Source organism: Triturus cristatus, chromosome 2_2 (genome assembly GCF_964204655.1).
Source record: "Triturus cristatus chromosome 2_2, aTriCri1.1, whole genome shotgun sequence".
In the NCBI taxonomy this organism is placed as follows: domain Eukaryota; kingdom Metazoa; phylum Chordata; class Amphibia; order Caudata; family Salamandridae; genus Triturus; species Triturus cristatus.
Window position 1 is genome coordinate 759,837,345 of NC_140582.1, and position 15,912 is coordinate 759,853,256.

General features: G+C 46.1%; 1 protein-coding gene across 1 annotated transcript; it reads left to right on the top strand.

The window, feature by feature from the left end:
- The first annotated feature begins 500 nt into the window (after positions 1–500).
- Positions 501–2,111, top strand: LOC146862749 (endogenous retrovirus group PABLB member 1 Env polyprotein-like). The gene has a single exon (XM_085643290.1). It carries the CDS (start codon positions 501–503, stop codon positions 2,046–2,048), a length of 1,548 nt encoding a protein of 515 aa, XP_085499416.1. The 3' UTR covers positions 2,049–2,111.
- The last annotated feature ends 13,801 nt before the right edge of the window (positions 2,112–15,912 follow it).

Below are 15,912 nucleotides of genomic sequence, written 5' to 3' on the forward strand. Positions count from 1 at the left end.
CCTCTACGTTACGTGCCGTTTAGCGATGCTCAACCTGTAGTAGACAATTCATTGCAGCCGGACACATCTGTTGAGTCATCAGTTTTGGAGAACTCAAGGTCTGAATTGTCATCTGATCGATTGAACATTGTTTCACCAGCTGAACAATTATTTGAAGAGCAGACTCGACCTGGAAGATGTCGATATTTTCTTCGTTCACATGACAAAGACTCATAATTTTTTCTATATTTTCCTTTACTGTTGCCACGAACATTAAGCTGATTTTTGAGTTTCCTTCTACGTGCATTTTTTTACAGCTAAGAGATTTTTATTAAGTTGGATGTTTGTTTAAGAAAACCTATCATCTGGGTTAACCGTAGGGCCGTGCGGGTACTTCCTTCTGTTTAGCAGGTTCCTGATACTAGGTCAGTTACCTTTTGTCGATTCCTGGGAACTCCTGGGGATTGATAATTGCTACTCAGAACGAAGTGCGTCAAGAACGTACGGACGGTTTTTAGAAGATGGCGTTCTCTAAGCTGTTGGAAGTAGAAAGGATGTCGGCGCAAAGATCAAAATTGCATAAGATTGTACGAACAAAATGTTTTTTGTTTCAGGTATTTCTACTGTTTCTGACTGTTTCTATGCTATTGGTGGGCGGAGTGTATTTTGGGATACAGTCGTTATTGCCTTCTGTTTCACCTACCTTTTCTCCTAAACTAAGTTCCATTACTACTGTTTCACCACATTTCTTTCATCCTCTGCCCCAACATGAGCAGGTTAGACGTGCGGAGTTCATGAATAACTCCTTTGTTCAACTCCTACATCAGCATCAGTTGGTAATGAATACTACCAACTGTTGGGTGTGTGGGTTAATGCCGCATACCATGGATAGAGGTATTCCGTATTTGGTTCTTCCTTATAGTTCCCAGGGGTCAGCTCGAGCATTCCAAACTATGTTCCGTAGTGCACTAGATTCCTACCCCAGTCGAGAGCCACGTTCCGCGAACTTTGGTCCTGGTCCGTACCACAAGCCTTTGGCGATAGCGATTGCTGATCTCGATCGAGATATTTTTGATGTGTCGCTTATTCCAGATGCAGAGATACAAGCATATAAAGATCTGGGTGAGGCTGAGTATAGTATGTCAGTGGGTGATAGACAGCTCAAGAGCTCGTCTCCAATATGGATCGTACCCCACCTCGGTAATTTCTGCTTGAAAGGTCTTGGTCGAAATCCGAGAGCCCAGCTTGGGGACAGTGCTTGTACTGACACGTACGTTCTACCGATGCTCTCTTCCCCTGTTTTCCTGACTGCCAAGGGTACCTACTTCGTATGTTATGAGCGTGCATATACATGGTTGCCCCGTGACTTCTCGGGAACCTGTTATATTGCGAATCTTTTGCCACCGACTTTTACAGTTGCCTCCGACTATCAGAAAACTAGAGTTGTGAGAGGCATTGTCAGCAAAGAAGACAATGCGGGTCAAGAAGCAGGAGACTTCTTTAAGGGTTTCTTGCCGTTTTGGGGACCTATGGTTAATAGTAGGAACCTGAGACAGTTGACCCGTGTGGTAGAATTGACTGCTAACATAACTGCGAGTGCTCTTGGTAATTTAACAGCGGAACTTCAGGCGGATAGACTTATGACGTTGCAGAACCGTATGGTTCTAGATGTTGTTCTTGCAGATAGAGGTGGTGTGTGCAAAGTAATCCATTCGAGCTGTTGCATTTTCATTCCTGACAACGCTCCAACTGTTTACCAAGCCATCTCGAAGTTGCATAAGATCTCCGAGTCCATACACGTGGACGAGGGTAATTGGACGCTTCTAGGATGGTTTTGGGGCCTGATATCAACTTGGGGTTGGAAGATTCTGATGATCGTGGGGGTTGTTGTAACATTTCTGTTCACGTGTTGTCTTTGCGTACAGTGTGGTCCGGCCTTATGTGGCCTCTGTGCTACAACGTGTATAAGACGGCCATCAGTTACCAAAGAGACGTTGATGAATAGAATGATGTTCCAGCAGCAACTGAACGATTTGATGAATATCGAAATCGATTCTGATCTCGACTAGTGCTTGCCTACATGAGGGCAAAAGGAGCGTCTGAGGTTCCGTGAGAATCTGACTGACATTTTGGGTATGTTCGAATATGGATGAGTTTGGTATCTACGAACCGCAAATGACGAGTTTAGTGGGTGTACGCGTTTTCGCTACGCTACTATGTTTGGTTCGTCTCATTCTTGGGTATGTCCATCTGAACTCTTGGGTTCCATTTTAGATACGACGTCCATTTTGTCTCTTGCCCTCAAGTAGCCAGCGAACGGACACTGTCCGCTTCGTGACCCTGGGATTCCCAAGCTTTCGTGGAAGACACATGTTCCTTTGAAGGTGTCTTTTATGGCGAGGGGGCTGACACGGCAAAGGCAGATGGCCCCGCTTAAGGCTCATCTTGCCATGCCGTTTATTGTTTCAGTCGTGCATACATTAGGCACGAGTCCTTTGATCCTGCAATCAAGTTTCCGTTATTGCTCTCTACACTGTTTTCTAAACTGTTGTACATCCATATATTTTTCCTCTGCATCTGTTTCTGTCCCTTCCTCTAATTCGTTACGGTCAGAATGGAATGTGCTTAATGTGCTTTTACAGTTGGGAACTGGCAATGCTGCTGTAATTATGTTTCGGGTTTCTGAAAACATGAATGCGACCTTTTCGAAGTTTATTGTGGGAACTAAGCTGTAACCTTTTGTTCGCCATGCTGAGCAATGACGAAAATGTGTATAAAAGGAGCGATCCACTTGTGCAATTCGAAGCAGTCTCTCAGAACCTACACGTTGTGTACTTCTTGCGATTTCTGTATCCCTGCAGTGAATAAATACTGATCTTTGACGCCGCAGGAAGTGTCCCGTGTCTCTGTGTTTTGTACGCCGGAACAGGTAACCCACGAAGGTTTCAGGTGTTGTCCCCTGGCACCGCTGGGCCTTAGAATAGCCCAGTCCTTCACACGGGTGGCTGCTGTCATAGAGAAGGAGATTGTAATGACAGAGCGGCGTCTCTCCCTAGAACTTCCTCTGTCGAAACGGTCTTCATTGGGTTCTCTGGCACTTGTTACCACGCCTGTATGTACTCCAGATCCCCTTCTAATGACATCCCCTCCACCGGAGCCGTTACGGGTTGTATCCTGGAGGGCCAGCATAGATAGGTTGGAGAACTTGGCAGCTATATCCATTCCCCCTGCTATCAACAGCAGTAGTGCTGACCCATGCTCCAGTGAATTCCCCGTTCTACCAAAACGCACAACTATTCCAACTACCCAAGTCAATATTTCTCAACCACCTGTGGTACCTCTAACGGTGTCTACGAATATAACTGCTACTAAAAGGAAAAGTAGCGCTAGCCCACGTAAAGGCAGCTTTCCTAAACTTCACAAGAGACTAAGGAAACAAGGTGTAAGGGGAATAGGAACTAAAGCGGGTGAGGGGCTGGCTACGAAAATCATTGGGTTGGGAAAGGGGGGGGATCCTTCAGGTCTTATGACTGAGGACGCATGTGTAGATCCAACATTAGACTGCCATTCAGTTCCATCTAATGTCTCTGTGACAATTTCACAACTTAAAGATCTAATGAAAACTTTATTGTCCCCGATTGTGGAAAGAGTAAAAGAGTTGGGAGAGAGGTTGGATAGATTTGAACAGGCAACTTTGGACAATTTTTTCTCTCTGTAAACCCTTATCAAACTGCATTCTAAAAACAAGGAGGGTGGACAGGGAGGGGATAGTGGCACCCGGATGCTCGCTGCACCCACACAGGATATATCTACCGCCTCTAATACAGCAAACACTGCAAATTTGTCGGTTGTGGCTAATGTACCTCCTACTCAGGTTACGGATACTTTAGGTGGTATTAGTCAATTGGGCCTAGTGCAATCGAGTGTGCCGAAGCCTCTTAATGTCCCGGTACAGAAGCCTATCCGGGCTGAGTTGCCGGGTAGGAAGGGACCTTCTAAATATAAGGAAACCTCGAATGGGATTGCTAAGGGCAGTGGTCTTGATCAAGTTTACTCGTCCAGAATTTGCATTAACCCCCCCAGAGAAACCCAGCCAGAGGAATCTCTCCCAAAAGCGTCTCCTACTTTTCCACCGGTAAATTTGCCCCCCGAATGCCACCCGTATGTTGCCATACTTACCAACGTACCCACTTTGAAGGAAGATCAATATGAATCCTATCAGGCTTTAAAAAATAAAACCATGCACTGGTTAAAGTCTAATAGACCTCTTTCTAGAGGTTTAGATGGGTTGATCCTAGGAGTGAGAAGGGTAGGGTGGGTAGGTTATGGTCGTAAGCACCTAGAAGGAGATTGTGTGGTGGTAAACTTTAAAGACATTAGGGTTGCCCAAACTATTTGCAATCCAGAGTACGCAATTGGGGGGGGCAAACATTGGTGTAGTAGACTTAACCTATTTTTACCCTAGGTCCGCAGCAAATTACAATGGTGCACATTCTGGTGGGGGTTGGAGCAACGATCCTATCTATTCCGTGAATCCTGCTATCCCTCATTTATTTCAACCAGCATTTTGGCCCGGGTATTATGGGGGGCCGTCGGGATATTGAACCGACACGTGCCATGGGGTGGTCTGTAGGGATCATTGCCCAGGTGTTGCTCCTGTGCCTAACGTACCAAATAAAAGCAATGTTTCTTTTCCCTCTCAGTTGGATAAAGCCACTAATTTACCACAGGACTTTAACTGTAGGTAGTCGGTTGTGGCGGATCCAGATATTAAGATTCTTTGCTGGAACGTCGCGGGTCTTTCAAGGAAGCTGGGACTTCCGGACTGGAATGGGCTTGTGGAGGGCTACTCCATTTGCATTTTCCAGGAAACATGGTGCAGGGAACCCTCCAACAAGGTAGGTTATTCGACTTATTTTGTTCCTGCTGTCCCCCCAGTCTCAGGCAAGGGACGCCCTTCGGGCGGTCTCCTCATATGGGTTGATGTTGCTCTTGATTGTCAGGTGGTTCAGCATCCTACCAATTCTCCCGACCTCCTCAATATTACTATAAAGGGCACACGGGGCGGCCTCCTCCTGGAAATTTTAACATCTATGCCAGAGGTATGAAGGGTGGTATACTATCGGCCACAATATCCTTACTAGAAGATCTGCTTAGGCAGCGCCCCAATAAATCTCGCATTTTGGTGGCAGGAGATCTGAATTGCACGTTTGAGCCCTTGGGCCTGGACGATATATTGGGAAGTGGTGAGGAGGACTCCAGGAGGGGTATTCCTGCCCTAGCGCTACCTCCCATTAAGAGGTGGTCCCAAGTGGCGGTACAGATCAACTCACTTAACATGGAATTTGATCTTAGGGCTGTTAATGGGAGATCCAAGTCTGACCTAGTGGGTGCCCATACTTATAATAGGCCAAATCATACGTCTAGAATAGATTACATTCTTCTTGACGCAAGTCTATGGAGCATCCTGAAGGATATGGAGATCATACCTACCATTGAGAGTGATCATAATCTCCTCTCACTCACTCTCTTTTCCCAGTGGTTAACTGTCAAGGGGGATTATCGTCCCATATAGCACCTATTTCCCACGAAGTTCTCCCATCTAATTGTGGTAGACGGCTGAAGTGGGCAAAGCTTATTATGTCCGAAGAGAAAGTGGCGGATATAGGGGCACTCCTGGCCGCAGCACTGTGCAAGTCGGAGTCGCTGATCCGATCGCCCGAGGAGATTACGCTAACCTTCTGCGACTTAACTAGGGCATTGAGTAACCTATTTATTCTCCCTAGCATGGCTTCCCGTGCTAACAACAGGAAGTTACTGCCGAAATCGCAGGGTTGGTTTACAAAAAAATGCAGAGTTAAGAAAAAAGCACTGGTTGGGGCTGTTAAATCTAAATCCCAGGTAGCTATCAGGCTTGCAAGGAAAGACTACTCCCAGACTTTAAAGGCAGCAAAAAGAGAGGGGGAGGAGAAGTTCTTGGCGGACCTCTTGGCTGCAAGCATGGAAAGGAATGCTAGGGGATTTGGGAGTTTTTTAAGATCTAGGGATAGGCCTGTTGACACTTTGCTGACATGTAATATCCCAGCTCAGAATTGGTTTAGCCACTTTTCGTCCCTTTATACCCCTGTCGAGGGGGTCCTTAACGACTCCTTCACTCTGATGGTTGAGGCAGTGGACACTGAGGCGTATTCCTTTACCGACAGAGAAGTGGAGCTCGTAATCAAGTCCCTGGTCCCCCTAAAAGCTGCTGGGCCTGATGGGATACCCGATGACTTGTTACGTGCTAATCCTATGCAATGGGGGAAGTTGGTTTCCACCCTATTGAATGCAATTAAGGGGGGAGCATCTGTACCAGAATCCTGGAAAGGGGCGGAGGTTGTCCCGATATTCAAGAAGGGTTGTCGGGACAACCCCGCCAACTATAGGCCCATAAGCCTTATTGATTCATCCCAAAAGGTGGTAGGGAAGGTGATTCTGGGGAGAATCCTCCAATGGGTGGATGACAATAAGATTTTATCTGATTTCCAGGCTGGTTTTCGCTCTGGAACCAGGACTATCGAGCAAGTCTTTAGACTGGCGCTCCTGTATTGGAAGGTGGTGGTGCTGGGCAAGGGCAGTCTTTATTTGGCCTTCATTGACCTCAAGACTGCCTTTGACCTGGTACCTAGAGAGGAACTGTGGAGGGTCTTGCAGGGTTTGGGGTTGCCGTCCTATATCCTATCACTCCTGATAAAACTACATACAGACAATTATGCACAGGTCCGGTGGGGTAAGAATGGGGAGAAAACTGATAGAATTCCTGTAAGTAGGGGTGTCCGCCAGGGATGTGTGTTAGCTCCCACTCTATTCTCTCTTTATGTGAATGGGGTGGTTGAGCATTTGCTTCAAGAACCTGCTGATGCACCGTCCCTGGCGGGCACTCGGATCCCTACACTGCTTTTTGCAGATGATACCCTCCTTATTGCAAAGACCCCCCAGGGCCTCCAAAAACTTCTTAATCGCTTTCAGGAGTTTTGTTCCCTTAGGGGATTGGTGATCAATGTCGATAAGACCAAATATTTGATCATGAATCCCCCTGGGAAACTGGGGCGCCTTCCCGTGTTGAACTCTGCCTACCTGGAGAGGGTATCATAGTTTGATTACCTGGGAATCCGCCTTAGCGACTCTATGTGTTGGACTCCGCACATCAACAAGATGCTTCTTAATCACAAAAGGGTGGGTGGTGCCTTGCTCAAGGAACATCGTACTTCCACAAAACAATTTATTGCCTCAGTTGTGGAGATTTATAAAGCTAGAGGGGTTAGTGCTGCCTTGTATGGGGCAGAGTTGTGGGGTATATGCAATCTTGACGTGCTTGCAAAATCGGAGAGCAAATTTTTGAAAAATCTGATGGCTCTCCCTTCGAGTACACCCACAGTTCCAGTTTTGCTGGACTTAGGCTGTAGATCAATTGCGGATCAAGCTCGACTACGACCCTTGCTCTTGTGGGCCCGCTTGTGGAGGGTCCCTGAACTAGCCTCCTATGCGGAGGGACTGTCCGAGGTGATGTCTATGGGGGGCTGGTGTAAGATTAAATGGTTGAGGGACGTTAAACATCTTTTGGGGGAGTTGGGCTTAGGTGAAGCTTGGGCTACTCGATCTGCCCCTCCCAAAGCCACTCCAAAGAAATTGTATTGGGACTGGGTTTTGTTTAAACTTACTGTTGATCCACGCCAATGCAAGTCAACTGTAGCCTACGAACCATATCTCGATATGATTTCTATTCCTTTTGATAGGGCCTTATATTTTAAATTCAGAGTAGGGATCCTACCTGTAGGTGATTTGATATCCCGGTGGAAATTGTCCCCCTAGCCCTCCCCCTTTTGTGCCCTCTGCTCCACGCGGGTCGAGACTGTGGCACATATTCTTTTTGAATGCCCTGATTATTGCTCTCCCAGGAGGTACTGGCTTAGACCACTTTGTAGACAGTTGGGAACTCGCAATCACACAGTGGCCCTGCGTATTTTATTGTCCGACACATCCACTTTGGTGGTTTGTGCTGTGTCTAAATTTTTAAAGTGGTCCTGGTTGATTCATGCAAAAAGGCTTTCCGTATCAATTTAATTCTGATCTTAACTGTACTCATTGTATTTATTAAGCATTGTTTTTATTGTCTCTTTGAAAAAGTGTTTTCCTTTTTCTGCTGTTTTTCTTAACTGTTGAACTGCTTTTAAGATATTTTATGTATCGAAATAAAGCCTATCAAATCAATCAAATCAAAATCAATTTTAGATGTAGCAAGGATCGTTTGGAGTCTCTGAGCTCAGTACAAACCAGTTCTGTCCTCCCTGATCCAGCTTGGCGACAGGGGGTAGAGACATCATTGTGCAAAGGAGACACAGCCTATTCCAATATCAGTGAAACTCCGCCCACCACTCTAAATGCAGACAAGGTCTATTCAGCCTGGCTATGATTCACCCAGGAAAGGCAGGACACACCTCAATCCCCCTTGTGACTGTCTAGAGTAAATGCACATCCCCAGCTCCTGTCATTCTAAAACCAGACTGTGAATACATAAACAGGCAGAGGCACTCAGAATGGTAAAGAATGAAAATGCCCACTTTCTAAAAGTAGCTTTTTCGAACACATAATTTAAAAATCACCTTTACTAAAAGGTGTGTCATTAAATTCTGAGTTCAGTGAGCATAAACTTCATACCTCTATCTTGTCTCATTGGAAAACTACACTTTTAGATGTTACAAGGCAGCTCCCCTATTAACCTAGGGGACAGACTGCCTTTCAATAGTGAAAACCGAAATGCACAGTATTTCACTGTCAGTATATGTAAAACACACCAGTACATGTCCTACCTTTAACATACACTGCACCCTGCCCATGGAGCTATCTTGGGCCTACCTTAGGGCTGTTTTACTGCACTGGCCAGGTCGACATGGCAGTTAAAAACTGCACACCCAGACACTGCAGTGGCAGGTCTGAGAGACATTTACAGGGCTACTCATGTGGGTGGCACAACCAATGCCTAAAGCCCACTAGTAGCATTTGATTTACAGGCCCTGGTACACTCAGTGCACTTTACTAGGGACTTACCAGTAAATCAAATACACCAATCAGGGATAACCAATCATAATCACAATTTACATAGAGAGCATATGCACCTTAGCACTGATCAGTAGTGGTAAAGTGCCCAGAGTCCTATTGCAAACAAGAACATAGTCAGAAAAATAGGAGGTAAAACACAAAACGTTTGGGGATAAACCTGCAAAAAGGTCCAATTCTAACACAACTCCCCAGCAGCCCAAAGCCAGGGGAGACTAATCAATACTTTGATGGACTTCCCTGATTGGGGCAATAGAACGTGGCCCTGACCCTCAACAGCAGGGGCACATTCCAGTTCCATGCCTTCCTAAACCCAGTTCGATCCCTAAGTCCATACTGTGAGGACCCATTAAACTAACTCATGGGGAACCCTTCTCCTTTCCTGTGGACTCCATCTGTGCAGTACCTACACTTACTTTGCTCACAGATGTGTCCCGGCAGGCAGACAGTACCCACATGGCCAACACAGTGGAAAACAGGGACTGAACATATGCTCTCCAACAATTGAGTCACTCAGCCCCTCACATGTGTTAACTGTGCTTCCCTTCACCTCAGCATCCAGTGCCTTGCAAAAGGGCCCCACTCTCCTTCCTGAGACTGGTGAAACAGTGCCTGAGTGTTTCTGTCTCTCAACCCACACTCTTCTGGGTGGTCTCCATACTCACATGCCAGGGCTTCTCCCATGGAGTAACCCCTCTCCCTGCACCTCTCATCTAGAGTCAGTAGAGTGTCCCTCCCACCACTAGGAATATGATGCCCTGTGCCAGTTACCCAATCCACCTCAGGAACCCTGCACACCACTAGAGCCACCTGATAAACCTTAACTACCTGGTGTATGTCAACTTCCTCCTTCAAGTCAGGTGCCATATCTCTGGGTGTGTGTACTTCTCCCTCAGCACTAGATGTCACATTTTTGCTGCCACCATCTGAGGTGGACTCTGCACCCATCGCTGTCACATCCAGCCCAGCCAAGCTCAGTTTCTGAGCAACACATATTTCCTTTGGCTTGCTGAGATACTCATGGCCTCAGCCATGTTGCTATCTTTGTAACTGCCTTTCCCTCAAAGTGACTCAACATTCACTGACCATGTCTGACCCTTCTACGAAGGCTTGGGAAAGGATTGAAGTTGATTTATCTGGGCCCATAGGGAACAGACATCATCTCATGGTAGTCATTGATGAATAATCACGTTTCCCTTTGGTAGAAGATTTTTCATCAACAACCCATGACACGGTCATTGAGCGAAGGACAACATCTTTGCAATATGGGGTATCCCTGCCATTCTCAAACATGACAATGGTCCACCTTTCAACTGCAAAGAGTTCAGAGAGTTCTTAGTCAGAATGAATGTCAAGCATCAAAAGAGAACACCCTGTATCCCCAAGCAAATGGTGTTGTGGAACCTTTTATGGGTACCCTCAATAGGGTTATTCAGTGAGCATCCTTAAGGGGATTGAATTGAAGCATTCCCTGTGTCAAGACCTCCATGTTTACCAGTCAACTCCTCAATCCACAATGGGTTACCTTGCTGTTTAGGAGAGCCATCAGAACCAAGGTTTGTGTCACTGACGCTTATCGAATGTGCAGGATAAAGTCATATGCCGATCAAAGAGATAGGACATACGCCCCCTCCCCTCTAATTAAAATATGACCTCTGGGAATGAGGCCCATTTGAGCTTGGGGAGGGGAACCACATGCCCCCCTCCCCTATTGTAAAGGTAATTGGCCCCAGGGGATGGGCTCCCTGGGATATCTTAAGGCTCGAGGAATGGAGCCACGCGCCCCATCCCCTATGTTAATGTATTTGGCCCTGGGGATGTTTTCCCCGGGGCCTATTGAGGCCCAGGAAAGGGGACCATGTATCCCGCTCCCCTAATAATATAATATAAAGGACGTGTGTAGTAGTGGTTGGGTTTACATATGGTAATAAATTGCCACTTTACATTAAAAAAAATTGAAATTCATTGAAAAAACAGAAGTTAAAGTGATATTATAGTTAGCTGTGATAAAAAAAATAAGATTTTCCCAAAAACAAAATGTAGAAATTTACTGAACTAACCAAAGGTTAAAATGACGGTATAGTTAGGTGATTATGTTAGTGCAAACATAACATTTTGAACAAAAAAAAAATAATTCCCCAACATTGACCCTACACCATTCACTTCATGGCCAGCAGAGTTCATATCAGCAATCAAAAATCAACCACAGATTGATGGGTAACCCCTACTGCACACAGTGTTCAATCTGTGTACAACTGTTCAGATAAAACCAGGTTCCTCCAGCTACTCAGCTTCTGTTACATAACTAATGCCCTACTATGGACAGCCTTTGCTTGTATCAAACCCTTCACAGTCACTGTACGTACAGTGAGAAATTAAGTGGATATACGTAGAAAAGTTGTTACTGTGAGCAGTGTTTTCTCAATGGTGAGAGTTTACGCTGTACAACACTGCCACCCCTCAGAGCCTATTGCGCCCCGGGGACCCCATCCCCTTGGGCCTCTATTTGAAACAGGTGGTTGCCCTGATGCCCACCCAGGGCACCCACCATAATCAAGTTGAGGGCAGTGGGGTAACCCAAGGGCCCCCACAGTCCCAGCTGGCTCCCCACATGGTGCAGGAGTTGGCATTTCTCTGACCTGGAGGGAGCAGCTATTTATACTGGGGGAGCAATCTACTGATCTGTTCTCTGCCTGCATCAGTGCGGCAAGGGAAACAGATGTCAAGTCTGGTCCCAGTTAGTGGGAGCAATTTTAAAGCTCCTGCCCGCTGGGAGCCGACTTGGTGTTTGTTCCTGTTTGGCAGGAGATTAAAAAAATTCTCCTGCCAGATGGGAACAAACATGTTTCCCTACCCATGCCAAGGTGGGTAGAGAAGCTGCTGTGTCCCAGAGGTGGGCTCCCCAGGTCACAGCAGGTGAGCCGTCCCCGGAGGATTTGGTCCCCAGGGCCATTAAAGGCTCAAGGATGGGGTCCGTGCAGCCCCCCTCTCTTCTATAAAAAGTGACAGCTATGGGGGATGGGGTCCCCAGGCCCTTTTAAAGGCTCATGAACGGAGGCCAAGCCACCCCGGGGACGGGGTCCCTGAGGCAGAATTCGGCTCAAGAACGGGGACCACTCACCAGCTCCCCATATTTATTGAATTGGGCCCCGGGGAAGGGGTCCCCATGACCAAATATGGATCGGGAAGGGGGGCCACGCGTCCCCTTCTCAACTGCATCTGAGCCCCCCAGCTCGAGTCAAAGTAGGCCAACAGTGTCAGGATGGTCCCCAAGCTCTCAAGAAACAGAGTCCACCTTGGCTTCACACCCTTGTGAACTCTATGGCTTTGCCTGCAGCCTCTGTCTGCATCCTCCCTCAACAGCGAGTGCCCCTGGATGAAGAAACCTAACATCTCAAAACCCTCTGCACCTGGCCGTCCCGGCCCGAGGAGAAGAGAAACAACAATGTCCCCACATCCCCAAAGGCAACCCATTGCAAGACTTGAGCCCTTTGCTTGGTTCAACCCAAATGGTCTCCCAGTCAAATCCTGAAGCCTCTTTTCACGAAAACCGATCCCCATGGATTAACATCGGCCCCCGATGCTGTATTGTGCCACTGCACCCGTCCGTCCTAGTGCCACTGGAGTTGACCTGCTGGTGATGCCTTGGACCATGTCCGATGCTCACCCTAAGTCCTGGACATTGGTCTCGTAAGTCGCAGTACTGTACCTGAATGCCGTACTTGTTTTCTTCCCATAGGATAATGTTGCAGCTTCTGGAAAAAATGCTGTGTCGAATTTTCAAAACGCAAAATATTTCTCTTGCAAAACAAACTCACCTGATCGTATTGAATCTGGTGCCTAAATATATATAAAGATATGTTTTATTTTTATAAATTGGAGTGAATCTCCTTATTGAGTCGTGTGCATCATTTGTTGACTATCCTGTATTTGCAGATGTCTAGCACTCCCCTCTGATAAGCCTAAGGCTGCTCGACCACAGTACCCCCTAGAGGAGCAACATGAGATTGCTGGAGCCAGCACCAGTCTGCTCATAAGGGAACCCAAGGACTCTTTGCACAATTTACCTCACGTTGGTATATCATATAAAGAGCCGGTTTCCTACAGGGCCTATTTGTTTAACATTCTTCTATGGAGCAAGAAACGTTTTGGGGTTTCTAAGTACAGAGAGAGACCTTCGTTATGAGGTCTCATTCTCCACCAAAGAGGGTCAGAAGTTTAATTAGATAAGGAATATTTCCCGGGTGATGAAGTTTGTATGTGAGGCGGCATATGTTAAATGTAATCCTGGCCTCCACTGGCAGCTAGTGAAAGTCCTTCAGAATAGGAGAGATGCGTTTGAATTTCCTCTTAACGAAAGTGAGATAAGCTGTGGCGTTAAGAGCTGCTTTGATCGGGCTAACAGAAGACTGAGGCACACCATTCAAAATGGCGTCTCTGGCATCCAGAAGAGAGATGTTGAATACATGCATGGGTAGCAGTTTTTAGATGGTTGGAGGAAAAAGTGCCTGATCGTAAGAGAGTGAAGAAAAACGTTGCATACGGGGCACTCCTGTTGATATGGGTCATGGAGGTAAAGAGCTGCTCATGGTGCCAGCTGTAAAATAACTTATTTGCATTATGTGCCAGCTTCCACTTTGTGAATCAGGCACCACCATAAATCGGGTGTCAGTGTCTCACCAATTGTTTGCACCCGCAATTGTAACTCCAAAATATGAGGGGGTACCCCTATCATGCCCCCTCCTATTTGTGATTCACGGCAGGTTGGGAAACCCTTTTTGTGAGTTAGAAAACCTTTTCTGGTGATAAAACAACTTTCGTATATGACAAGCACTCCTTTACGGTTAGACCTGTGGTTTTGTGATACACAGGCTTTCAGAAGGCGAGGCCACAAAAAGGTTTTGTACATAACACCCGTAGCTCTGCTGGCTGGTGTGCAAAGATCTCTAGAACAGAAATAACAGATACATGCAGCTGTATAATCGTGTTTCTTGATGCCGCTCTTTGTGCATAGCAGAACAGAGGCGTAATAATACCAAGTGGAGCATAATATATGTCAGCAGGGGCGCACCTGCCATTGGTGCAGCAGGTGCAGTGGCACTGGGGCATTGACCCCTGATAATTGTTGTATTTTAATACCCCAGCAGCAATCAAAGAGGCCATTTCCCTTGCTTGCTACAGGGCCCTTGTCTTGCTTGCTAAAATACTGAATGTCAGAAATCTGAGTATCACTGTCCAAAGTTAGTAATGTTTTTGCGGGTTAGGGCATATGGTGCCCATCATTATGGGTGAACAATAAGTAGATGTATCCTTGGATCAAACTATCCACTTTCCGACATAAGTCCCACTTTGGAACACATACGTCACTCTGCATTACCAGCTCCATTATTTAATGACTGATGAGAGAGTCGGCCGGACTGCAGTCAGCGCAGAGGTGCAGACATGTTTAGGATTAAGAGATTATCATGCAGCACTACCTACGACTTTAGGTCCAAGACATCTCTCACAAGTCAGAGTTAAGCCCGAGTTCAACAATAAGGTGGGACATGGATAAGAGTTTGATAAATTCCGTGCGTGTTACTTCTTAAACGACGACACCATGACAGATTTAAAAACATACTTAACACACACCACGTTAAGTGCACCTTAAGTTTACGAATAAGTCAAAGGAAGAACTTCAAAGTCTCGTGGATCGGCCCAATGCCAGGCTGGTGGAAGGGTGGCCTCCACATGATCTGTAATGTGCGGAAATGGAATGTGCAGCGAAATGCACGGTTCTGAAGTTTACACTTTCAGAAGAACGTTTCCTATCTTATTCATGCGCACTATCCCTCCAGCCACAATTGTAACAAACTTTGAACGCCGTCCCATACGCAGTTTACTACGATGCCCTTGGCGTTCTGAGACTGTATATTAATCCTGGGTAAAAGTAGGCCGCAGGTCCCCCTTGTTTGTTTCTGCTTCTGAATGACGCAAGACAAGGGTGACGTCCAGATCAACACTCTACAGTCTTTCGATCCCCCATTCCGATTGGAGGTGAGAATTTCTGCTCCTAGCCCCTGTGATGGGCTTAAGCAGATGTTTTAAGAGAGGTCGTTCCTTCTGTATGCTACATTGTGCCGTCTGGGCCTCTTTCTATCCAGAGGAAGACTCAAGAGGCCGATACAGCAGAAAGAAAGCAGACACGTCCCAGCAGGCTCCATGGCATGCACATGTTTACCACCACTGACTGGCCATCTGCTTGTGTCCCGGTAGGATAGATTTTAGAGAGTTCACATTGGAGATAGTGTGAGACTACGATAAAAACACCGTTACACTGCAATTGGTCTGGAGGAAGTTGTGCCAGACGCACATGTAAGTTCAGTTATAGTGAGGGATTGCTGAGGCAAAATATTTGTAAAACATTTTACATAACACATTTACCAATTTAGACACAGAAACCTGAACCTGCACATTGCACATGTTGAATTAAGTGAAACAGCAATAGAGACAAGTGAAGTAATAGCACCGTAAAAGTGTGAATAAGATGACGTATAATTATTTGTTTACTGATGAGAATAATGATCTAATGGTGTGGCTGAATATTTCTAGTGCCTTTCATTGAAAAGCATTATGAACAGAGTATGGTGCAAAAATGCGATAAAAGTAGGTAGGAAGCTGAAATATATAAATGTGATAGTAGAGACCATAACGCACATAGGAATTAGGAAACAATTTTAGTAAAGTGACTTTTAATAATAAATTACATGTATGGATATTGACACATTGTGGCACTAGACCATAGCAAACTTTAATCAATTTTAGGTTTTAATACATTGGTGAAGTATTACTATTTTT

Bases quoted from the DNA above. Each gene is read 5' to 3' on its own strand.
- LOC146862749 (XM_085643290.1), top strand. From the start codon at position 501: ATGGCGTTCTCTAAGCTGTTGGAAGTAGAAAGGATGTCGGCGCAAAGA.